The sequence below is a fragment of the Saccopteryx bilineata genome, chromosome 1, assembly GCF_036850765.1.
Source record: "Saccopteryx bilineata isolate mSacBil1 chromosome 1, mSacBil1_pri_phased_curated, whole genome shotgun sequence".
Classification (NCBI taxonomy): domain Eukaryota; kingdom Metazoa; phylum Chordata; class Mammalia; order Chiroptera; family Emballonuridae; genus Saccopteryx; species Saccopteryx bilineata.
The window spans coordinates 57,291,917-57,318,218 of NC_089490.1; the positions used below are offsets into that span (position 1 = coordinate 57,291,917).

The 26,302-nt window shown below is 40.0% G+C and overlaps 2 protein-coding genes across 3 annotated transcripts in view; both read left to right on the forward strand.

Moving 5' to 3' along the window:
* The first annotated feature begins 9,603 nt into the window (after positions 1-9,603).
* RIPPLY2 (ripply transcriptional repressor 2) lies at positions 9,604-14,466 on the forward strand. Its single transcript, XM_066254172.1, has 4 exons — positions 9,604-9,713; positions 9,894-9,972; positions 10,301-10,365; positions 14,279-14,466. Exons 1-4 carry the CDS (start codon positions 9,604-9,606, stop codon positions 14,424-14,426), a joined length of 402 nt encoding a protein of 133 aa, XP_066110269.1. The 3' UTR covers positions 14,427-14,466.
* Positions 14,467-16,664: 2,198 nt separating this feature from the next.
* Positions 16,665-26,302, forward strand: part of CYB5R4 (cytochrome b5 reductase 4) — a 140,145-nt gene continuing 130,507 nt past the window's right edge. For both annotated transcript variants that reach the window (XM_066254151.1, XM_066254159.1), the window contains exons 1-2: positions 16,665-16,866; positions 21,844-21,997. In XM_066254151.1, coding sequence (XP_066110248.1) covers positions 16,792-16,866; positions 21,844-21,997 — 229 coding nt within the window. In that variant the 5' untranslated portion in view covers positions 16,665-16,791. The remainder of the gene's footprint in view (positions 16,867-21,843; positions 21,998-26,302) is intronic.

A 26,302-nucleotide genomic window follows, 5' to 3' on the forward strand; every position in this document is an offset into this window, starting at 1 on the left:
TCAGTGGAGATATTCCCATGTATTAGTGTGATTAGCACAGACTTGCTAAATCTCTCTCTGAGCCATCTGTGAGCACCTTCTTGGTTTAAAACAACACACACTAGCTCTGCTCAGTTCTAAGCAGTTTTTACCATGACTGTTATCTTTACTTAAACCTGGGAAGAGTCTCAAATGCCTGAAGCCTGGAAATGCCACCTTTCACTAAGAATCTGATCCTCAAATTAAAAAAAGAAAAAAAGAAAAAAAAAAAAGACTTCTATTAAATCAGCTATCTCAAATGAGATTTTTTTTTTTTTTTTTTTTTTTGCATAAAATGCTGTTCCCAGAAATTCCCATCCAATTGTAAGGGGAGAGAAAAAGAGTATTTTAGTTCACTAATAAGTTTAGAATATATTCATATGTTTAACTCTCTAATGATGCAAAATAAAATCCCTAATAACTTGAGTACAGTTGCTTGCTCTTTAGTTCAATCTCAAGATAGAGGAACGTAGTGTTCCTTTTACACTGGCCTCGTGAACTCCTGGGTTCTGGCAACTCAGCAATAGTGGAGACCTCACCGACAAAGTCCTCACAGTCTGCACTGCATTCAATAGTTTGGAGGCTTAGCTCCTTATTGCAGACAAAATATTTATACAATCCTTCCTAAAGAACCTGCTCTGATTAGAAATCCACTGTGGAGCCTTGGGGAGGCTACCCTACAGTAGAGAGCAGTGTAAATGCAATGTAGGATTTAAAACAAATCCTGAAGTTCTAATAGACATTGTGACAATCACTTTTCCTACCAAAGATACATGTTCTTAAAAATCTACAACTCAGAGACATTTAAAACAGGCTTGATTCTGATGGTGGTTTTTAGTTCTTCAAGTCTGGACTGAGTGCTGTTAGAAATACTTTAATGTCATATTTAAAGGTCTCATTTTGAGCAATACTTTTCACGCCATAAAATTCACCCATTTTGCCTGACCAAGCTGTGGCGCAGTGGATAGATCATTGGCCTGGGATGCTGAGGACCCAGGTTTGAAACCGCAAGGTTGCTGGCTTGAGTGCAGGCTCACAAGCTTGAGCACGGGGTCACTGGCTTGAGCATGGGGTCACTCGCTCTGTTGAAGCCCCCTGGCCAAGGCACGTATGAGAAGGCAACCAATGAACAATTAAGGCTCAGCAACAAAGAATTAATGCTTCTCATCTCTCTCCTTTTTTGTCTATCTGACCCTGTCTGTCTCTCTCTGTTGCTAAAATAAAAAATAATTCACCCATTTTAATTGCACAAGGTAATGACATTTAGTAAATTGTAGAGTTGTACAACTGTCACTACAATACAATTACAGAACATTTCCATCACTTCAAAAATATCCTTCATACTATGTTTAGGATTTTGTCTGGATTTTTTTCACAACTTTTCTGCATAAAAACAATTACATATTTGAAATAAAATATCAAAAAGGTTAATAAAGTTGATTGTTGGCATTCAGACACAAATGAATAACTTTTCTAGAAAGGAGCACATTTTGTATGTACAACCTTTTTTTAAAAAAGACTAAGTCATTAGGCATATACAGTATTACAGTTATGCTTAAACAACTTTTATAAAATCCTGGATAAAAGAAGATGTCTATGAACTGAGACTAGTCCTGCTTTTGTACAAGCAAAACTGGCATTATTCAGACAGCACCTGGTGGCGATAGCAGCTGTGAGTCATTACATTCCTCTCATTCCTTAACACTCTATTTCTCACCACAGTCTCTTAAGTGGAGAATAAGTCATACCCTAGCTGAAGTCATCCTGTTCATTGCAAAGGGTAGGGAAACATGAGGTCACATTTAAAATGAGGGCCTAGTCCAAGTTCTAAGTTTTCTCCTCCTTGGTTAACATTTTCTGAATGATAGAGAATCATATCATATATACATTGCTTTTATGTACTCTTGACCTCTTCCATTCTTCTTCTTCAGGGAACATCACCTAGCACCCTTTTTTCAGGGTATGCTTCTTATTTGTCATATTATAGTCATGTAAAAATCCAAAAATTAAAAAACAAGCATGTTAGGTACACATGTACCATGTGTAAGGTCAATTTATACTTTATTTTAGTAAAATATAAAAGTTGATGGCTTAGATATCTCTAAATGTAAGCCCAATGAAGGCAGGAAGTTTTGTCTGTTTTGTTTATTGATACATGCTAAGCTCCAAGAATAGCTTCTGACTGTTCTTAAAAAATACTTGTTGAATAAATCAAATGAATTCATTCTTAAGTAAATTTTTAAATATTTTTAACTCTAAAAGATTGTGTAGATTTGTCTACCTCATTGATATGTTAAGAAAGGCATTTTGATAGGTTATATTAATCACATATTACAGAAATAGATAAATTCTTAGAAAACTACAACCTACTAAGACAGAATTGTGAAGAAATAGAAATATGAACGTATTACTAGTAAGAATATTAAATCAGTCTGACCTGTGGTGGCACAGTGGATAAAACGTCAACCTGGAATGCTGCGCTCATCAGTTCAAAGCCTTGGGCTTGCCCGGTCAAGGCACATACTGGAAGCAACAAATACAAGTTGATGCATCCCACTTCTCCCCATCCCCCTTTCCCTCTCTCCCTCTTTTTCTCTCTCTCTCACTCTCTCCCCTTTCTACAAAATGAAAAAATATATATTAAATCAGTATCAAAAACCTCTCAACAAACAAATGTCCAGTACTAAGATGTCTTCATTGGTGAATTCTCTTGAACATTTAAAGAATTAATACCAATTCTTCTCAAACTGTTACAAAATAGAAGAGGAGAGAAATCTTCCAAATTCATTTTATGAGGCCATCATTACCCTGGTATTAAAACCAAAGACACTAAAAGACAAAGAAAATTACCGGTCAATATCCCTGGTAAACATAGATACAAAAATTCTTCAACAAAATATTAGTAAACCAAATTCAATGATACATTAAAAGGATTTCACCAATAGCAAGTGAGATTTATTCCAGGGTTGCAAGGAAGGCTCAACATCTGCAATGTAACCTATCATTAACAAAATGAAGAATAAAGAGTCATATGATCATTTCAAGAAATGCCGAAAAAGCATCCAACAAAATTCAACATCCATTTATGATAAAAAAAACTCTCAAAAGGCCCTGGCTGGTTGGCTCAGTGGTAGAGCATCAGTCTGGCGTGCAGAAGTCCCAGGTTCGATTCCCGGCCAGGGCACACAGGAGAGGTGCCCATCTGCTTCTCCACCCCTCCCCCTCTCCTTCCTCTCTGTCTCTCTCTTCCCCTCCCGCAGCGAGGCTCCATTGGAGCAAAGATGGCCAGGGCTCTGGGGATGGCTCCTTGGCCTCTGCCCCAGGCGCTAGAGTGGCTCTGGTCGCAACAGAGCGATGCCCTGGAGAGGCAGAGCATCGCCCCCTGGTGGGCGTGCCGGGTGGATCCCGGTCGGGTGCATGTGGGAGTCTGTCTGACTGTTTCTCCCGGTTTCCAGCTTCAGAAAAATACAAAAAAAAAAAAAAAAGAAAGAAAGAAATCCTACCAATTATGACAACATGGATAGGCCTTGAGGGCATTATGCTAAATGAAATAACTCAGACAAAGACAAAAACTGTATGATCCCAGTTACATGTGGAATCTAAAACAAAAACAAAAACAGCAAACTCATATAGAGGACAGATTAGTGGTTGCCAGAGGGAAGCATGGTTGAGGGTGAGCGAAACTGCTGAAGGTGGTCAAAAGGTACAGACTTTCAGTTATAAAATAAGTTGTGGGGATATAAGGTACAGTCTGGTGCCTATGGTTAATAATATTATAATGCATATTTGAAAGTTGCTAAGAGAATAAGTTTCAGAAGTTATCACAAGAAATAGGAATTTGTAACTATGTGTGCTGAGGGATGTTAACCACTTACTGTGATCATCATTTTGCAATATATACAAACATCAAATCATTATGTTGTACTCACGAAACTAATATAATGTCATGTCAATTATAACTCAGTTTTTAAAAGCACATAATTTAAATGCATTAGTGGTACGTATATAGAATTGTGAAATACATTTAAAAGGTAGCATAAATAAGTTACACTGACCTGTCCTCACTGAAGATCAGTCTCTATAGCTGTAAAAATAGGTGACATAAATAGAATTTATAAGTGGAAACTTTGGGTTTTTCCATCTCTGATAACCCATATTTATATTTCTCAGTTTATCTAAATTTGGTTAATCTTGACATATACCTACTGATGCTCCTTTTCTTTCTAATAATGGATTTTTTTTCACAATTTTAAGACCGTTAATGTTCTCTCAGACTTATTTCTTATTATCACATTACACATATCATTATCTAGTCCTCACCAGATCTAGTCACCTTGATTAAACTTGTTTCTCCAGTGTTCTCAGATGGAGAATGCATCACTGTGTTATCATTTATATATCACATTTATATGTACACTTCCTGACTTTAAGATTATCTTCTTCAGGGCTACTAACCTCATTTCTTCCTTCCTCCTAGGGGACCATAAGCCATCATCTAGCTTCTTCTCTCTGGAAGCTTCTGTTCTTCTGCCTCCTCTCATCATCTTACCCTCTCTTGCATCCTAAAAGAAAACCCCTCTACTGACCCAGTATTTCCCTTCTCCTGTCTTTTTCCTCTCAAAAGGGTAGCTTCATCTCATTGTTTTTATCGCTTCACTTTACAGCTCAACTTACTGTAAAAAAGCTTCTATCCCTCTACACTCAAGATGTTTTAAAGTCATTTAAATCCCTTAATTGCTAAATTAACACATACCTTTAGCTTTTTGACCTGTTGGTGGCACTTAATGTCTTGGACCTTTCCTTCTTTGTTGGAATTCTTTCACCCCATGTGTCTAGCACACCTGCTTCACAAATACACCTTCTACTACCTTCACCATTCATTTTCAGCGAGATCTTATTTTAATTATTTTTTTGCATATCCTCTCAGTTTACAATCAAACATTGCAATCAAATATTGGTCCCGTTTTCAAGCTACAAAATTTACCTGGAAAGCCAATCAATTCCTTTGGTTTTAGTTACTACCTCTTCTATTATGATTCCCACATGTAAATCTTTAGTCCCAAACTCTCTGAGAACTCCAGATCTCATAGCTCTAGTCGTCCTCTGGGTGGCTTCTCCACGTACGTGTTACTAAGCTTTCTAAAATCTATTAGGTCACTTCTGGGTTCCTTTCTTTGTGGTGACTGTATTTTACATGCAAGAAGGAAGTTAACTGAATATTTGGTAGCCAGAAGGGCAGACTATGGTTCAGTTATAATGCTGTCTACATAATTCTGTTTCTCCTCTTTCAGGATACAGGGTGAAATTGTAGGCCTGCTTCTTTGAAATGAGCTGTGCCATATGCTTTGTTTTAGCCAGGGAAACACACTGGAGATGATGTATGTCACTTCTAAACAGAAGTCTTTAAAAACTAGCAAACACATAATTTTATTCTTTTCTTCCTGTGATGACAAGTGCCAACATTACAGAGGAAAGAGGCTCTATCAGCTTGTATCCTCATGTGAAGGTGATGTGAAGCAGATATCCCCCAACCAGCCTGAGTAAGAAATAAACCTCTATTAAGGTAAGCCTGTGACATTTTGAAGTTATTTATTATTGCCCTATAGTCCAGCCTGACCTGATTGAGCAAAGATCCAAAACCAAATTCATTAATTCTTTGCCTGCACTGTATTGATAGATAAGACATCAAAGCATCTGACCTGCCATTCCTCCTATAATTCCATATTTTCCTTGTCTTCCTGTCATCACCATCTCTACCCACATCACCAGGCTAGAAAATCTGGGAGCATATTTAGTCTCTACTTTGATGTCCATCTATATTTTAAGATTTGGCTAGTTCTGTAGATTTTATTCCTTAAACATCCCTCAAATATATCCTTTCATGTACCGTATATCTTTAATATACATCTCATTATTTCTTGCCTGAACTACTACTGCAGGGACATTGTAAATGATCTCCTTGTCTCTATTATCAGCCTCCCCTAAATGCATCTTCCATATGGCTGCCAGTGATTTTCATAAAATGCCAACTTTGACCATTCCACTCTCCTGCTTAAAATCTTTCACCAGCACTTACAGAATAAAGCTGAAATGCTTTGTCACGACACACTAGGCTCTTAATACACTGAGCACCAGTAGTTTTATTGCTAGCTTTACCCAGTGGCCAGATAAGTTTCTATTGAGTACCTAAAAACAATTTAATAAGTGTTAAAGGCACACTTTACAATTAAATACCCATTGCATTTTGAAGTTATTTATTACATGTTCTTACAAGCTAATATCTTTTTAAAGTATAAGATCTGTAAAAACACTGTGTAATATGAAAACACGAGAATTCTTGTGCTCTATCCACAATGTTAATAATCCAAGTCCTTTCTTTCTCCTCAGCAACATCTTTGCTCTAGCAGTACCTAATCCTAGAAGCACTGTTCCTTTTCCTCCCACGCCTGCACACACTACTACTACTACTACTACTACTACTACTACTACTACTACTACTATTTCTTTCTTTCTTTTTTTTTTTGTATCTTTCTGAAGCTGGAAACGGGGAGAGACAGTCAGACTCCCGCATGTGCCCAACCAGGATCCACCCGGCACGCCCACCAGGGGCAATGCTCTGCCCACCAGGGGGCGATGCTCTGCCCCTCTGGGGCGTCGCTCTGCCGCGACCAGAGCCACTCTAGCGCCTGGGGCAGAGGCCAAGGAGCCATCCCCAGCGCCCGGGCCATCTTTGCTCCAATGGAGCCTTGCTGCGGGAGGGGAAGAGAGAGACAGAGAGGAAGGAGGGGGGGGGTGGAGAAGCAAATGGGCGCTTCTCCTATGTGCCCTGGCCGGGAATCGAACCCGGGTCCCCTGCACACCAGGCGGACGCTCTACCGCTGAGCCAACCGGCCAGGGCTACTACTATTTCTTGACTGACCTTTTGAGAAATGACTAGATAGGTCTTATTTACTCTAAGAAGGCTTTAGTGGTTGTCCCAAACAGAAGACATATCTAATGTGCCATTTCTCTGAGTAAAATGTGCTTTTGTTACTGAATATGGCACCTTAAAAAAACCTTTGCAGCCCTGAGCAATTGGCTCAGGGGTTGAGCATCGGCCTGGTATGTGGGAGTCCTGGGTTCAATTCCAGGTCAGGGCAAGAAAAGTGTCCATCTGCTTCTCCACCCTTCCCTCTCTCGCCTCTGTCTTTCTCTGTTCTTCTCACCCCTTGTAGCCATGGCTCAATTGGAGCAAGTTGGCCCTGGGCATTGACAATGGCTCCATGGCCTCCACTTAAGGTGCTAAAAAATGGCTCCATTGCAACAGAGCAAAGGCCCCGGATGGGACAAGTCCCCTAGTGGGCTTTGCTGGATGGATGCTGGTTGGGGCACATGCAGGAGTCTCTCTGCCTCCCCTCCTCTCACTAAAAACAAAACAAAGCAAAAAACCTTTGCTATGTATTCATTGTGATGGCTATAGATAGTAATCCTTTTACAGATAGGGGAACTATCTTTTTCACTGTTCTATCTGGAAAACACAGTACTTGGCATATTATAGGTAGTTCAAAAAATGCTTACAGAACTGAAACAATAGGCCATTTGATCAGATAGCTCAACATTTGTTAAATGTTTTCTTGAAAAATATATTAAAATTTGTTGAGAGCTTACTATGTGTTAGGCACTGTAGCAAGCATTCTATACATTTTGTTTTATTTAGCCTAACAATAATTCTAGGGCAGTGATTTTCAACCAGTGCACTATAATTTTAAAACATGCAATACTTGACTATTTAGTCTTGGGAACTGACTTCTTTTCCCTTAGATTATTAAAGAAAAAAAAATGACAACAGCCAGCACAATAGTCATCTGGTGTGAATGAATTAAAATTATACCTATTTTTGTCAGATCAGCAAGAAATATATATATATTTGGAGTGACACAAAATTTTAGTAACTATGTTATGTATGCCATGAGATGAAAAAGTTTGAAAATCGCTGTTTAGGGCATTGAGACACAATTAAGTACCTATTGTTATTGATTTTATTATATGAAGTAAACCATATCTCCCTATCTGATGGGTAGATACTAATAGGCCCTTGGGTATTATTAATTCAATGGATTCTTTTCCTATACAGTAACTGAATGAGTGGCAGAGACACTATATACTTTACATTCAAGGTTTTTAGAATTTTAACTACAACTTTTAAGAGGAAGTCAGCTCTATTATTTAAAACATTTTAAAACTATGGCATCGATATATCATTTTTCCTTTAAAGCAGAGGTCGGGAACCTATGGCTCGTGAGCCAGATGTGGCTCTTTTGATGGCTGCATCTGGCACGCAGACAAATCTTTAATAGAAAAAAATAATAACATTAAAAATATAAAAGATTCTCATGTATTACAATCCGTTCATTTCCTACCACTCATGTTCATGGTTGCAGGTGGCTGGAGCCAATCACAGCTGTCCTATGGGACAACACCAAATTTTTATTGGATAATGCGTAAAGTACACAGGTCGTTGTATGGCTCTCACGGAATTACATTTTAAAATATGTGGTGTTTATGGCTCTCTCAGCCAAAAAGTTTTCTGACCCCTGCTTTAAACCATGACACGTTTTTATAATTTTTAATATACCTCTGTAGTAAGTGAGAGGTAATTTAAACAAGAGAAACAGGGCACAGAGAAGTTAACTAACTTGTTCTATATAACTTCAAGATTTCATTATCATTCTATACATGCTCCACCCCCACAGAATAATTTTCTAATTATCACTGAGTGACAAAATGCCAAGTAGTGACAGAACTGTATAGATGAAACTCAAGATGTATCTTCAGGCGGCTAAGATGTTGGGGGGAAATTATATTATATTATGAGAGGATAATGTAATAAATTACGACTCCAGTCCCTGACTCTCTTGGCCGGAACGTTCAAAGTTTTACAGTTCATCTCTTCTTATATTTTTTTCTATTATTTTCAAATAATAATAGGAAGATGTATGAACCTAGACTGTTAATTTATTTGTTTAAAACCTGGATAGTCTTTTCATAAGAAGTCCATTCATTCACCCATCTTGCATTGTGCCAGAAAGAGGAGTTAAGGCCTTTCCTTTACATTTATTCAGCATCCCATATTTTAGAATAAGGGGTGCAGAACCAGTTTCATTTGCCAAAGGCCAAAAAGCTATGAGACTTGGGAGAGTCAGGGAATTACCAGCCACTTGGCCTTTCTGCAGAAATACACAAAACGTGTAGAATCGCTTAATTTTATTCCCTCCTAACCTTTTCACTTGGAAATTAGCTGCTCGGGCGAATGTTGTTTTTCCCCCCGCAGTCATGGGTGAAGAGCGATTAACACTCGCTCGACAAACCCCTTCCCGGGCCATTTGGGAGCTGCACGCGCTCACACCGGGGTCAGTCCGGTGCGACTTCACGCGCAGCCTTTTTGTTTATGCGGCTGGCCGGGCAGAGGGGGGCGGAGAGGGAGCGAAACTCTCTATGTGCAGCAGGCTGCGGACACTATATAAACTCCGAGCTCGGGCACGGTTTGTGAAAGGGGCAGGTTTTCCCGCGAGCTGGCAGCGACAGTCTGCAGAGCCGCGCTGCGCCATGGAGACCGCCGAGCGCTCGGAGAGTGGAGCCGGCGAGTGTGCACGCTGCCGCCGCCTGCTGCTCGCCGCCCCCGACCGCCCGACGCGGCGCGGGGGCGCGGACTCCGGGTACCGCGTCTCAGCACCGCCCCGCGCCGCCCCAACCCCACACCTCCCTCCTGCAATTCCCCAGCTCCTCCGATCCGCACTCCGCCCCCCACATGCCCCGGAGCCCACGCTCGGCTGCGACCGTTTCTGCCGGGTCTGGGCTTACGTCTCCTCTGCGCTCCTTTGCTCCCCACTTCGCAGATCCGGAGGCTTCTGGAGACCGTGGGTTGACACCGGAAGCCAGCAGGAGGAGGCAGCCCCGCACCACACCGCAGAGGGGGTGAGTGAGCCGCGCGTGGCTGGCTGCGGCTCCGTGGGACGCGGATGGTTCACCAGGGCTGGGAACGCGGGGCGCGAAGGAGGCACGCGCCAGGCCTGCCCCTCGCTTAAGGTCGCGCCTGCCGGTGGTCCTACTAGCGGCTCTGCCGGTGCTGACGAGGCGAGTGTGTCCTGCGGAGCAATTACGACACAAGGATCGGACCGAGAACGAGGCTGAGGAGAGTCCTGGCGTCACATTCCCGGCGGGTGCGAGGAACGCTTGGTCGCGCACGTTTCCAGTTTTCTAGAAAAAGGTGAGTGATAACTGATTAATCTCCTTACGTCCCCAGATGCCCAATGGCCCCGGAATGACCGAAAGCCCTGGAAAGCTTTCCGGATACAGGCACCCCGTAAGGTGAGTGACAGGCCAAACCTAAGATTTCCCTCTCCTCCAGCCCAGGGAAAACCCCGGGACATCACACAGCCCAGCTTAGCAGCTGGGCCTGCAATTTTTCTGTTGGAAATTCTATTTTCAAGGTTACTTTATCTTCCCAGTCCCAGAGGTCCTTTATTCATTGAACTGAAAAATGGAGTAGCTCACGCTCTCACCTAGAGGAACTCTTAATCACTGCATACTCAGTAAAAACTTAAGGAATATAGATAGCATAACGAGGGAAAGTGAGTAATACCGTACAAGTTGAACGTTGACGTCTTGTGCCTGCCAAACGGTTTTTTTTTTAATGCCAAGGGATCCGAATGAAATTGACTTCACATCAGACAGTGTGTATATTATTTTCTTGCAAATCAGAAGGAAGATTGGTGTTCACAGCTGCAGTTTTATAACAAATAGAACAAATTGAGCTTGCCATGTAAGAGAAAATGTAACTGTGATGATGACAATTCTAAAGTTTACTAAGGATCATAAAGGGGTCACAAGTTGTTTGGCATAACAATGAGGAGCTAGTTTCCTGTTCTAGTCACGGGCAGCCAGTCTTTCTGTAGGATTCTCAGTTTTTATTCAGGTAAAAGGTTAATTTTGCAGTTTGCTTCAGAGAGCTGTTAGGTGAACAGCCGTATGATGTTTGTAAAATGTGTATGTGTTTATAAATAGTATGTTGATTGATCTATGTGCTAGCACTAGTGAAGGACACAGGTAAAAAATAATCACAGCTCTGTAGGAGGTGTAATAGAGTTCAGTTTGGTCAGTTTTCCACTTTAGGGCATGAAGTGCTTAACTTTGTCAGAGAGAGTACAGAGGGGTCAGGAAAATGTGGATTATAGTTTATGGTCTTGAAGTTAGCCAAATAGATGGTAGGTGGGGCAGGCAGTTGCAGAAGAAATAGCACAAGAAAAGAAGTAACAGGGTCAGGAACAGCATGGCTCCTCTGGGAGCATCATATATGAAGCTGTGGTTGGTCCAGCATCGAACCCAGAGACCAGATCTTATACACCTTGGTACATAGTTTCGTTCTGATCCTGTAGATAGTGTTGGGGACTACACAAAGGATTTTACCTGAAGAGTGGTGTGATCAGATCTATATTTAAGAAAAATCACTAAGGAAATGGTAGTCATTATTAGAACACCAAAAGTGAAACTAGAAGTTATTGCAGTTGTTCAAGCAAGAGTGATAAGGAGCCTCCTTCTTCTTCTTCTTCTTCTTCTTCTTCTTCTTCTTCTTCTTCTTCTTCTTCTTCTTCTTCTTCTTCTTCTTCTTCTTCTTCTCCTCCTCCTCCTCCTTCTCCTCCTCCTCCTCCTCCTCCTCCTCCTCCTCCTCCTCCTTCTTCTTCTTCTTCTTCTTCCTCTTCTTTTTACATGAGAAGAGGGGAGATAGACTCCTCACATGTACCAGGTCCAGGCAACCCATCTGGAGCCGATGCTCAACTGAACCAAGCTATCCTCAGCACAGGGGGCAACACTTGAACTAAGGGAGCCAGTGGTTGCAAGAGGGAAGAGAGAAAGAGGAGAGAGAGGGAAAGAGAAGCAGTTGGTCACTTCTTTTGTGTGCTCTGACCGGGAATTGAACCCAGGATGTCCATATGCCGGGCCTACACTCTATTCACTGGCCAGAGCCGATAAGGAGCCATTCTTAGGCATTGGAAGTGGGGATGGCTGGATGAATTGGGGGAATACTTAGGTGACAAAACAGATTAGGTTTATAATGTATTGGATAAGGTAGGTGAAGAAGAGGTAAAAAGACAGAATGGTTCCCAAGTTTGTGATTGATCACCAGGTTGAATGATGTACTAACAGATGGGAAATTACGAGAGTAAGATACTGAGTTCAGTTTTCCATTTATGTTATTTAATGTGTCAATGGGGCATCCAAATAACAATGCCCATTAGAGAGCTGAATATATAAATCAGAGGCTGAATATATAAATCAGAGGCTCATCATCAAGTTTTTAAGTGGAAATGCAGACTTGGGAGCTTTTGGTAATGAACAGTTAGGGAAATCATGCCAGTGGGTTGGGTCATCCCTGGAAGTCAGAGAGAAGAGATGATCACTTGAGATAAAACTGTGGGGAAGGTCAACATCTAACCTGTATACAGAGAAAGAAACCCCAAAGAAGAGACAGAACATGGAATTTGTCAGAACATGGAATTCAAGAACGTAGAGTCCCTGGAAGAAAAATGGTCAGTGAGAAATTCTGGGTAGAATATGATAACAAACAAGATTCTTTGGGTTTGGCAGTTCCAGTAACACGTGAAAAGATCAGTTGTTTCCTATATAAGCAATTCATTCCTTTTCTGAATTACTGCAGCATTATGTTTGTACTTCTGTTAAGTTCATTTTACTTTTCTTAATTTCTATCAGGTAGTGTTGTATGTTTCTGATTCTTTTTACTCATGTCAGCTTCTTGAGTGGGTAAGGCCATGATTTATTCATCTTTGAATAATGAATTATGTCAGGCACAGAAAGCACTAAAATAATTATTGACGGTTACTAATTTGAAATTTCCCAAAATTATAAACTATTTTCTACCACTTTGATAAAAAAGCTATAAATTATATTGCCTTTATTTTGCCTTTTAAAATGGAGTGCACAATGTACCATCTCTTTATTAGAATCAATCTGTTATATGAGTGCATGGAGCTACTCACACTGAAGTGTCTACACTGCAGTTAATTCAATCTTATCTCTCCTCTTTTCTTTTCCATGGGTGAAAAATAATAGAAGATCAGATAGCAAGTTTAATATTTTTCAAAATAGTTGAAATACTGAGGTAAACATGTTTATATGTAAATTATTTGTATGAAAACAGCATCATTCTCAATTCCTCAATATGATGTCCCCAAATTTAATTGGATACAGAACAGGGAGGGAAATGGGATCAAGACTGGGCTAAGAGTAGCCTTTCTGTATTTCAAGTTGTGAGTGCACAGGCAAAATTTAAAAAACATTACTTTTTATACTATTCTAAACTTATATTGGCTAAATCTGTAATTGAGAGTTAAAAGTGTAAATTTTAAGCAACATGCTAGGTGACTTCTGCCTTTGTGTAAAAGCACAGTATTTTGTTGTTTTGGTGAAATTGGCTATCATCAGAATTTTTAATGTAGTGTAGGACTCACTTTTTTTCCCTAAGAAATTGGAAGACAAGCCTTCTGTTTTTTTGTTTTTCTTTTAAGAATAAATATATTGGCCCTGGCCAATTGGCTCAGTGGTAGAGCATCAGCTCAGCATGTGGATGTCCAGGGTTCAATTCCCAGCCAGGGCACACAGGCGAAGTGCTCACCTGCTTCTCTCCTCTTCCCCTCTCGCTTCTCTCTTTTTCCTTCTCCCTTCCTGCTGCCAGTGCTCCATTAGAGCGAGTTGGCCCTGGACACTGAAGATGGCTCCATGGTCTCCACCTCAGGTGCTAAAAAAAAAAAAAGGCTCAGATTGCAATGGAGCAAGGGCCCCAAATAGGCAGAGCATCGCCCTCTAGTGGGATTGCGGGGTGGATCCCAGTCCAGGCGCATGCAGGAATCTGTCTCTGCCTCCCCTCCTCTCACTAAAAAATAAAATAAAATAAATAAGTACATCTGTAATGCCTGGAGTAAGCTAAATATTGATTGTAGGCTTACACAAGATTTAGTGTGAATTTGTTTGACTCAATTTACAGCTTGGATAAAGATTTAAAATAATCAACCAGTTACTAATACTTTGGCAAGTAGACTGCTATGAACCTGTGATAATAGCATTTTAAAACTGTACCTTAAGACTGTATCTAAATGCATAAGTCAATTATTAAGTACATGGAGCTCTTGAAATTTGAACACTTCATGAGTATAAGGATTCTAAATATGAAAAAGATAAAGTGTATTATGTTGTCTGCTTTTTTCAGACTCTTTTGGCCAAAATCAAAGTGTTATGATTACTTATATCAAGAAGCAGAAGCTCTTCTGAAAAATTTTCCAATTCAGGCCACAATTTCATTTTATGAAGATTCGGATAGTGAAGATGAAATTGAGGAATTGAACTGTGAAAATTAATCTGATTAGTTACTTTTGATGACATTAAAATTAGTAGGATTTAAATTTAGCATGCAAATGTATCATAATCCTTTATTTATTTGTATATAAATTATTAATAAAATGAATATTTTGTAAGTACTATGGTAGTTGGGCTTTTTTTTTTTTTATCCCTACACTTAGTCAATGCTGGAATTTAAAAATAGGTGCCATTTAGGAAAGTGTTGATTGTATTGTAAACATTGGAGTTTACAAAAGATAATTTTGATCTTTTCATTATATTACAAATATATCTTTAGTATAATTTTGCAAATATTCAGTTATAACTTTGCATATATATTTTCAAACTGTATCTTGTAACATCTGCTATTTCCTATTGATTTCTATTGGATATGGTAGTTACAGATGAGTATTCATAGATAATAAAGAAAATCACCTTATGTTACCAATCACACATTATTATCATGTATTTGCTAGCAGATGGTGAAAAGTACTTTAAATCATTGTCTCTAATTAGGATTGGTAGTTAGTGTTAGGGCTATTAAATTTTAGGCATTTTTAATGAATGATGAGTCAAATAATTCTCTCTTTAATACTTATCAGCTGTCCTTAAATCAAGTAGTGAAATAGCATGGATGTTCACTCCTTATGGCAGTCTATTGAGGAATCCCCAGAATTAATACAAAATGTTTAAATGGACTTGACTTAAATGGAGTATAAAAAAGAGCAGCCAAAAGGCCAGAATTTGATAGTATTCTTTCCGCTTTCTGTACAAGGGGTAGCTAGAAAATTTGGCAGATATGAAACATTCTCCAGCAACATCACCTTCCTTTGTTCTGGTTCCCTGCTCCTGATATTCTTCTGTAAAATTTTTCTTATGGGGAGTGAAATAGGAAATTCTCAGTATTAGTTTTTTAAAATAGATTTATAGAAGAGTACATACTCTTTTAATGGGAGAGAAAACAGGGACGCTTTGCAAGGTAAAGGAACATAGTAAATGATGGTAATGAAGTTCTTTAACTCAAATACATTTTTTTCAAAGTAAGCATATTAATTGCAAATAAAGACTGTTGCTATAGTATTCTAGAATAACAATGGGTAGAGGTGAAGGTCACAGATGGTTACCTAGCTAAGAAATGCCTTTTACTTGAATTGCTACTTATATTCCCATACTTTTCCTCCTAATTGAAAAGATACAACAGACATTAATTTATAGGCACTTTGACATCAAGGCCATTGAAATCAGGCATATTTAAACCCTGTTTCAGACTCAGGAAAATTTAGTAATGGAATGAGGTTGGGGAGAGTTATTTAGAGCTATATTTCTTTTAAAAACTTTCTCCCTTCACTACATTCTATTTTCAGGATGTGTGTATTTCCCAAGGAAAAACTCACCAGGTTCCGAATCTGGACCTTGAGCATTAGGGATAGCTGTTTACCTGCAGAATAATTGTGCTTCTCATTGATATGTTGGAATAATATGAAGAATCACTGCCATGTATTAAATGCCTACTACTGTACTATATAATTTACATATAATATCTTATTTAATCTTTACTAAAACCTAAATTCATTATACAGATGGGAAATGAGGCTTTGAGATACTAAAATACCTTGCATAAGGCCATTCAAGTGCAGAGATGGCATCCTGTCTGACTTAAATACTGCAGTTGGGGGTGGGCTGCATCAGTGTTTTTCACTGAAGACTGGAAGGTATGTGAGGAGGAAGAACTTGTGAGCAGGTGAATGGAGAAAACTAACATCGTTGGCTCAGTGTCAGTTATTAGCGAGGGTTATTAAAGATGAAGTTTTCTCTTCAGCCCACAGATTGGCTGTTTACATTTGACACCTCGGCTTTTAAATTTTCTTTCAAGTACAGTCTGCTGCCTTAGAGGAAAGAGTTTCAGAGAAATCAAAATTCTCTAATAGTATTATTTTATTCCATATTTTACATTGTATAACGACAGTTCTTAACAATAGACGGACACTTGTGGGTCGACAGGACTCTACAAGAATTTATTTTATTGATTCGGTCAGCACCAAGGCTAAGAACAGCTTCACTCTCTTTACTATTTCCGCGGAATTGCTGTCACCTCCTTGCGGTGCTGAAGTTCAGGGTGAAGAACTAGGGAGTATGCGTCCTTTCCTCTGGTTCCGCCTCCAATCCCCCAGCCGTCACTCCGTTCGTCCCTTAGTCCCCGCCCTCCGCGGGCTCGACGTGTTGCGTCATAGCGCGCTTCACCCCTGGTGACCCCGGAAGTGGCTCGGGGGCTTGGCCTCTGCCCGGCCTCGGAGCCGGAGCCGGAGGTGTAGCTCAAGGGGGGAGTCCAGTGATCTATCCCGTCCGGCAGCGGACCCCGGCCAGGGCCCGGGCCAGGGGTCCAGGATGCTGAACGTTCCTTCCCAGTCTTTTCCGGCCCCCAGCTCGCAGCAGCGCGTCGCCTCGGGGGGGCGTAGCAAGGTAAGCGGATGACGGTCTGGCTCAGCGCTTGCGTTCCGCCGGCGTTTCGGGTTTCCACATAGTCCATTCTCCCCTCCCTCTCTCACCTCCTCTTCTCCTCTCTAACCTTCGGTCTCTCCTGCCCTAGCAGTCGACTGTTTCTGATTCCCTGCCGTCCCCAAGTCCTAGAACTCTCCTAACCTCCCTCTCACTTGCTAGTCGCTCTTCTTTCCCAGAGCCTTGTCCCCTTTCTGTCAGTTCCCTTCCGCCTGTCTTTGCCCGCGAACTAAATTCAGATGTAAATGATAGGGCCAGACACTGTGTCGCTGGATTATAGGTACTGAGTATCAGCTTCCTTCCCTCAGCCTACCCTCCTCTTAAATCTTTTGTTCATCACTTTCCGAAGGACTTCTGAGGGATGTGGGTTCCCTCCAGAAGGGCAAAGTTGGGCAGTGGCGACAGTGACCATCCCTCCAAGGGTGGGGACCCCCCGAATTACGCGAGATCTGAGAATGAAGATCTAATGTCGACAAACCTGCGTTAGGTTTACTGACTTCTCCAAGTCATACTTCCTTTCTTTCTTCCTCAGCTACCTCAGGGTTTTGTCACTGCCTTTTCTACTGCTGACGTTGAAGCTAATACACTCTTTAAGTTTTTCTTGAACATAGTTTTAGTTAGCAACAGGTGGAATACAAATGTATTTTATTTACATTTGCAAAACTTAATAAAATTGTCTCCCTTGTTCATTGCAACATGTATTGTTTGCTCCTGTTATCTGTTGGTTCCTCATTCTGTAACCACATCATGTATTGTTTTTAAGACTTATACATGTGTGGAACACTCCTTTGTCATTTGAGGGCTCTTACGGCTTACATCTTTTGGGACCTTCACTGCCTTTTTTTTTTTCTTTCCCCTTAGATCTGGAGTTTGACTCTAGACCAGAATTAGGGGTTCAGGGATCTGTAGCTTTCATTAGCTTTTCGGAAGTCTGTAAACCCAACTATAATAATTCAGTGCTTACTGATGGCTGTGTGTGTTCTAAGTGTTCTCAACGCTATACATGTATTACTTAATCTTTACAATGATCCTATGAAGTGGGTGTATTTGTTATCTCCATTTCACAGAAGAGGAAACTGGTAAGGAATGTTGTTGCCCTAGATCTTACAGACTTGATGTGATATGCAGTGACATTTTATTTATTGCACCATATATCATACAGACATCTAATCATTTGTCCCCTGCTCCTTGATATTTGACCTGTTTCTCTCCTTAAGCTAAATGTTTGGCTGAATAGTATAACTTTCCTAGGAAAGTATCTATGAATTAGAATATGAGTTTCTGCCCTTCTCCATGAAAACTACCACTGATGTTCTCAGCATCCATTTAAAGGAGAAAATTTAGAGGCAAAGACAAAAGGCTCACAGGTGGTGATGGCAAAGGTGAGTCGTTGGGTCTAAAAAGAGAACAAAATAAGATTATTGTGCAATTCAAAGGGAAACTAAAGCTTTTGTTTTGTTTTGTTTTGTTTTTTGTTTTCCCTTTGTGAAACAAGCTAATCTTGAACATGTTAGAGCTGAGTCAGGATTGTATGAAATGGGTAGACTGAGAAATAGAACCTAGTTGGGGAGGTTGTATATCATAATTGTTAAAAAGCACAGAAATTTGAATGAGAATGACCATAATCTTTTCCCAGCTCTCACATATAACTGTTTTGCTCTCAATTTCTTCAGGTGTAAATGGAAATAACAATACCCGTTGTATAGGATTGTTTATAGGATTAAATGAGATGATTTTCTTAGCACAGTCTTGATATATGGAAAGCACTCACTAAATATAACTAAATACCTCTCATTTTTTATTTAAATATCATGGATTGTTGTGTAAAACCCTTGGCACAGTGCCTGGCTAAACTGTGCACTCAATATCTGATAGCTGCTATTATTTCTACTAACACTAGTAAATAAATATTTATTGAGAACCTACCTTATTCTAGAGATGTGGTCTCTGTTTTTGAGGACTTTAGTCTAACAGACTGCAAGGACTAGTAAACAGGCTGTTATAAATGCCATAGATACGGTAATAGCGTGTTATGACTTTGAAGGAGCTAGGGTCAGAGAAGGAAGGCTTCTGGAGGAAATAATGTCTGCTGGGGTTGGGGGTAAGGTGTGGGGGAGTGGGTTCTGGGGAGGGGGGGTGGGGGAATCGGCATGGAGCAAGTGTTTCATAGCAATCAAGGAATTTGTTCCTATTTAGCTAAAGCATATAAATGGGAAGAAGCAAAAGTTAAAACATGGAGATAGTGGGGTAAACTATGACCGGATTCTGAAGGGCCTGATAAACCACTGTAGGGAATTTAGAGACGTTATTGTAAGGTAATGTGAGGAACCACTGAAGGAGAGAGGGCCCATGATTAGGTTTTCATTTTCAAAAGATTACGTACTTTTAACTACTGTATGGATTATGAAATCCGCAGAGACAAGATGTGATTTTGGTTTGGGATGGGAAATATCATATTCTTGCACTTTATTTATTAGGACCAAGAAATCAAAAATGTTTTAGTGATGGTAAGAATGAGATCATGTAGATTTTTAGGAAGGACTATAAAATTAAAAAGGCACCATACACCTGTTAGCTTGATTATTTTGGGGTGAGTAAATGTCTAAAATAGGTATGATGCAGGAAAGTGAGGTACTATATATAAATGTCTTAGTTCAGGCTGCTATGACAAAATACCATAAGCTAGGTAGGTGGCTGATAACAACAGAAATTTGTTTCTCACAGTTCTGCAGGCTGGGAAGTTGTACCGGCCAGTGACCAATTCTGTGCCTGATTCCTGATTCATAGCTGACCTTTTCTTGATACTCAAAAGGCTGGAAGGGATAAGGGATTTCTCTCAGGCCTCTTTTATAAGGACATTAATTCTATTCATGAAGACTGTTTTTAGGACCAAATCACCTACCAAAGGCCCCACTTCCTGATTATCATCATTTTAGGGATTAGGATTTCAACATGTGGATTTGGAAGGGACATAACATTCAGTCTGTGACAATGAACTTCCTTGAATGGGCTTGCTTTTACATTAAGCAGTCCTCAGGTCCTATCTTACAAGCTATTTATACAAGTTTAGACAGCAGTCCTATCCCATAGGGATGTCTTGAAAATTTCTACTAGATTGTCTTAACTGGTTAAAATATTAATAAATAGCTCTCATCTAAAAGTCTTGAAAACGTAGGCAGGACATAAAATTAAGACTCATGGACAGAGATGAGTGCAGTGGTTTCCAGGGGGAGGGGAAGGGAGGATGGGGAGAGGGAAGGGCATAAAGAAAAACAAATGTAGGGTGACAGGAAAATTTGACTTTGGGTGATGGGTAAACAGCATAATCAACTGTCCAAATGATGTGGAGATGTTTTCTGTAAATCTTTGTACTCTGGTTGACCAATGTCACCCTGTTAAATTTAATTGTCTAAAATAAATAAATAAATAAATAAATAAATAAATAAATGTCTTGAAAACATATTTTGGGAAAACACGCACACACACACACACACGCACACACATAGAAACCATACATCCTGTTATTAAATCCTCTGGGCAAGGGTAAGCAAACTTTTCTGTGAAGGGCCAGATAAATGATAGGCTTTGAGGGCCACGTAAAGATTCAGTCTTTTCATCACCACCACCACTGTGTGTGAAAACCATTCTGGGTTCAAGGATTATGCAGAAACAGGCATGGCCCAGTTTACCAGCCTCTACCCTAGATGTTAGTTTTATTTTTTTTCATTATTTGATAACCTTTGTTTCTCATTGGATTCTTAGAAAATTAGTTTCTACCTAGTGATTTGCAATGTTCTGTCTGTATTGACGATCCAGAAAATCAGCTTTAGCCAGTTTTCTGGCTAAAGAGATTCTGTCAAATCTCTTGATTTTTAAGACAAAGATATTTTGGTCCAAATTGGTAAGCGACTATGACCTATTAATGACAACCAAGACCAAAAGTTATTTTCTGACTCTAGGTTAATACCATTCTTGTTACTACTATGTTAAACAATTTCTGAGCCCTACCTCATAGTCCAGGTATTTTATAAAATTTTCTATTTATAATTGTAGTTGTAAAAAAATGATTTTGAGAACTGTGGGTGGAGTGCAGAGCACATTCCTAGCAGCTGTGGCTGATGCAATGCTGTGTGAATATTCCAGCTCCCGCAACCCTCCTAGGCACACCCAGGAAGGGAGCTCGCTCACAATAAGGAAATGATTTAGTGCCAACCACGCAGCTCCCTGATCTTTTCAGCCATTGGCTGTGAAGGACATGCTGTAACATCCTATTGGCTGAACCCATGTATATAAGCTAGCTTACTTCCTGAATAAAGTGGGTCTGCCTCACTGAACCTGTTCCCCGGAGTCGGGTCTTTGTGTCTCCATCGTCCTCACCCCCAGCAGGACTTGTCCACAGATAACCTCTTAAAGCTGGAAAGAATATTTTTAAAATTAATAGATTTGTGTTTCCTTATTCTCTGGAAGGGGAATAAGAGTAATAATGTATCGGGAAGACAAACAGCAGGAGGGGAAGGACAAGCAGCTAACTCAAAGAAGCCAGACTTTTATTTTTAAGCAAGAGAGAGACAGGCAGACAGACAGGATGGACAGACAGGAAGGGAAAGAGATGAGAAGCATCAACTCATTTTGCATCACCTTAGTTGTTCATTGATTGTTTTTCTCATATGTGCCTTGGGGGCTCCAGCCAAGCCAGTGACCCCTTGCTCAAACCAGTGACCTTGGGCTCAAGCCAGCGACCATGGGTTCATGTCTGTGATCCCATGCTCAAGCCGGCAACCCGAAGCTCAAGCTAATGAGCTGGCGCTCAAGCTGAAGACTTTGGGGTTTTGAACCTGTGTCCTCTGTGTCCCAGGCCTATGCTCTATCTACTGTGCCACTGCCTGGTCAGGCCAAGAAGCCACATTTAATTCTTTGATTTCTTTTTTTTTTTTTTTTCAGGTACCTCTAAAACAGGGCAGAAGTCTTATGGATTGGATTCGACTGACCAAAAGTGGGAAGGACCTAACGGGATTAAAAGGCAGATTAATTGAAGTAACTGAAGAAGAGCTTATAAAACACAACAAAAAAGATGATTGTTGGATATGCATAAGAGGTCGGTGGTATTTATGAAGTAGAGCAGATATTTTGGCTGGTCCTTCCTGTTGTGCTTCTTGTTACTTGGTGATATGTCGTAATGCTTCCTGTTATTTGGTGATATCCTTGTCGTAATGCTTCCTTTTATTTGGTGATATCATTCACAGTTAAGTAATAAGAATGTGCCTTATGCTGGGCAATAAAGTGTATAATTCCAAATTTGAACAGTATTTCTTCTGTAACTGTTTACATAGTAGCCACATTATATTCCCTTTGAAAGAAACAAATGTTTGTCAGGCAGTTAAATACCAAAGTAGTAAAATTGTTCTGTAACACCTAGTTTATATAGAATAATGTTCCACCTTAGTGTCTTATAACAGAATTCTGTCAGAAAAATATCTCTCAGAATCTACAGTAAATCAGAAAGCCCACATTAAACCCAAATCTTCAGGTCTCACTTGTAGCCATCTTTATTATATAATGTATGTTTCTTAGCAATATTAATCACCTGAGTTTTCTAGCCCATAGCAAATTAAAAGCTCCAAACTAGAAATGGATGGGTTGGAGAAAGTGAGCAGAGAATTAAGAGGGTAGCTGATTAAAAGCAGACCTGTGATATCCAACAACCTGGCATCTAACTGGGAGCAAAACAATAAAAGGGCACAAAACTGTCCAGTGGGCCTCCGTAGCTTTCCCCTTGGATCATTCAGACAGTGTTAAATATGTCCATTCTTCTCTTTTGAAAGTGTCATTTATTGCTGTTATCACAATTACAATATTTTCATAATGTAATTTAGCTTTGTTGTCAGTTGTCCTAATTACACTAATCTGTATGAAGGTAAGGACCATGTCACTTTTACTGCTCCTCTGTCCTTGGTGCCTGGCACATAGAAGACATCATTGTGTGTTTGTTGATTGAATGCAACACTGATCATTTTTAAGAAGTTTGGTTTCTTAAAGAGGTATGTGGTTTTCACAGTAAATTGGTGATATGATAAATACAAGGACATAATTGGTTTGCTTGAGATGCCCAAACAAAAGACTATAGACTGGGTGGCTTAAACAACAGAAATTTATTGTCTCACAGTTCTGAAAGCTAAAAGTCTGAGATCAAGGTGCAGGCAGGGTTGGTTACTTTGGAGGGCTGTGAGGGAAAATCTGTTCCATGCCTGTTGCCTAGCTTCTGGTAGTCTGCTGCCAATCTTTGGAGTTTCTTGGCTTATAGAAGCATCACCTCGATCTCTGCCTTCATACTTCACATGACATTCTCCTTGTGTATTTGCATATAAATTGTCTCTTATGTAAGAACACCAGTCTTATTCCTTCAGGGGTTTACCCTACTCCAGTATGACCTCATCTGGTTACATTTGCAATAATCCTGTATCCAAATAATATGTTGTATAGTGCTGGTGGTTAGTACTTCAATATATGAATTTTGGGGTACAAGGTTCGACTGATAACAGAAATAGAGTGTAAAATTTTTTCAGTGGCAAAGAGGACGGACTCTTTCAGCAGGTGCTAACAGTCATTCCAAGACAGAAGAACAGCTGCTTAACTCCCCTAAGTTTCTCAGGGAAATGCAGCCAGGGATAGTGCCAACAACTTGGAATGAGGATTCTGCCATGCAAAACATTCCTTTTGTCATTTTATAGGGTTTTTAATACCCTCCTTCCCTTTCCTCCATGCTGCCTGCCTGTTTACCGGGTGCAAGTAACAGGTACAGAAGGACCTCCCCACTCTGCCCTATTTTCTGCTAGACTGGGTGAAGTGGGGGTCAGTTCCCAGGAGCATCTCTCAGCTGGCACAGGCTGTCGGCATGTCGAAGCTCTGTTTCTTCAGTAGGAAGCCACTTCTCCAGAAAACTCACTTAAATGAGCCCCTTATATCCTAGTGATACCAGATACATGATGCACTATTATAATAGTCATACTTTATTACTCATTTGATGTATTGATGGAGATCAGGGACCAGCTTGCTATGTTTGAGAAGTAATACACACTGCTCCCAGTTACACATCTCCTATACTGATTAAAATGCTTGGCACCCCTGCTGGTCAAGGTGCTCATTTAAGTATATATTTTTTACAAGTTTCTATTGGAGAGTTTGTTTTACTTTATTAATAATAAGGCTTTTCTCCCTCTTTGCAGAAATAGGATATGGTTTTTTGTTTGTTTGTTTTACCTTTTGGACAAATTTGTTTTTTACTTTATTCAGAAACACTTATTCAATATAGGCTCTGCATTTGTAATTTCAACTCTAGTAAGAGAGGGTAAATGACTGTTAGACAAGTCTGAGTGAAGGGCGACAAGAGGGCTGTAAAGAAAGGGACATCAGATTGAAGGGAGGGACACTTGTGGGTTAGGAAAATCAGAGATGCTTTTTGGTGGTGAAAAGCCTTGAAGTGGTGGGCAGGATTTCAACAGGAAATGAGGAGGAGGTACATCCAAGTAGAGGGAAAGGTCTGAACAAGGGTACAGACACAGAAAAGTTTGAGGTATATGCTAGAGCTTACAATAGCTTAGCTGTTGGAGCATTGTAAGAAAGAAGACTAGAAAGGTATGTTAGTTAGGTCAGATTGTGGAAGGCCTTGAAAGCCAGGCTAAAGAATGTGTTCTTAATTTAGATGGCAGTGTGAGTTATGGGAGGATACAGTGGGATCAGTGTGCACCTTGGAAAGATCAGTCAGGTGGCGGGTGTGGTATTGAAATGGCACTAGGAAGACATTGAGCTTGTTACAGAAGTTCAGGTGACTTAGGTGAACCAAGATGTTGACAAAGGAAGTGGAAAGTTAGGATGAATGTGAGACAAATTGATTACTATTAATTTCTAACACTATCCTAAATGAAAGTACATGACTAAATGTAATTGACTTAGTCTAATTTAAAATATTAATGATACCTTCTTAAAGGGGGAATGTATGCCAAATTTATCTTTGCGGGTCAGAGATAATATTTGGATCCAAGTTTTAGTCAAAGCTGTAGAATAGAGAAGCATAGTATCATGGAATCATTTTCTTTTTAAATATTAAATTCTTCATTAACTTTAACAATTTAATGTTTAACAACTGCCTCATTTTTAGATTAGATCAAAATTGAGCTGACTGGGTTGTGGGAGACACAATTAGACTCTCCAAGAAATCTTAGGTCTTGACCAGTTAACTTGGTTAGAGTGTCATTTGGAAATACGAAGGTTGCGGTTCTAGTCCTGGTCAGGACACCTACAGGAAGCAACCAATGAATGCACTTGACTAAGTGAAATAAATATGAATTCTTCCTTCTCTCTCTCTCCCCCCCCCCCTGTTTCTCTAAAATTAGTCAATAAATAGTAAAAAAAAAGTTTTTTAACAGAAATCTTAGAAAATACACATTTTGGTTTGGGTTAATACAGTGTGTCTGTAAAGTCATGATGCTCTTTTGACCGGTCACAGGAAAGCAACAAAAGACTGTAGAAATGTGAAATCTGCACCAAATAAAAGGAAAACCCTCCCAGTTTCTGTAGGATGATGTGGCAGCATGTGCGCATGCGCAGATGATGACATAACACCGTGTATACAGTGGAGCAGCCCACGGCCATGCCAGTCGAGATGTGGACAGTACAGAGGAAAGTTCAGTGTGTTCTGTGGCTCGCTCAATTTGAATCCGTGACCAGAGTGCAACGTGAATATCAGCGCATTTATAACGAAGCACCACCACATAGGAATAACATTACTCAGTGGGATAAGCAGTTGAAGGAAACTGGCAGTTTGGTGGAGAAACCCCGTTCTGGTAGGCCATCAGTCAGTGACGAGTCTGTAGAGGCTATACGGGATAGCTACCTAAGGAGCCCTAAAAAATATGTGTGTGAGCCTACATCGAACTGCACTGAATAGGTATGAAACTGGGAGAGTTTTCCTTTTATTTGGTGCAGATTTCACATTTCTATCGTCTTTTATTGCTTTCCTGTGACCAGTCAAAAGTGCACCATGACTTTACGGACACACTGTATTTTAGGGACTGTTTTCTTTTTGGGGGTATATAGGAGTATTTCTGCTTGATGTTCAGGTGTGCTGAGTCAGGTCATGTTTCTAAAAGAGATGGTGTAAAAAGAGTACTTGACTGGCAGCAGACTGAAATGTATAAAGTGTAAACTGTAGGCATTCTCTAAGGCAGGTAATATGGAGTTCCTAATTTGTTCACTTAATTCTCACCATTTTCTGTAGAGTGTAATCCTTTAATGCAGTGGGAGTTAATTGGAACATTGAGGGAATGGGTGGGGAAAATAGTACTTTTTAAAAAACTTGTTGAATTTACCATTAAGTCATGCTTTTGTGGTTTTCTCCCTTATT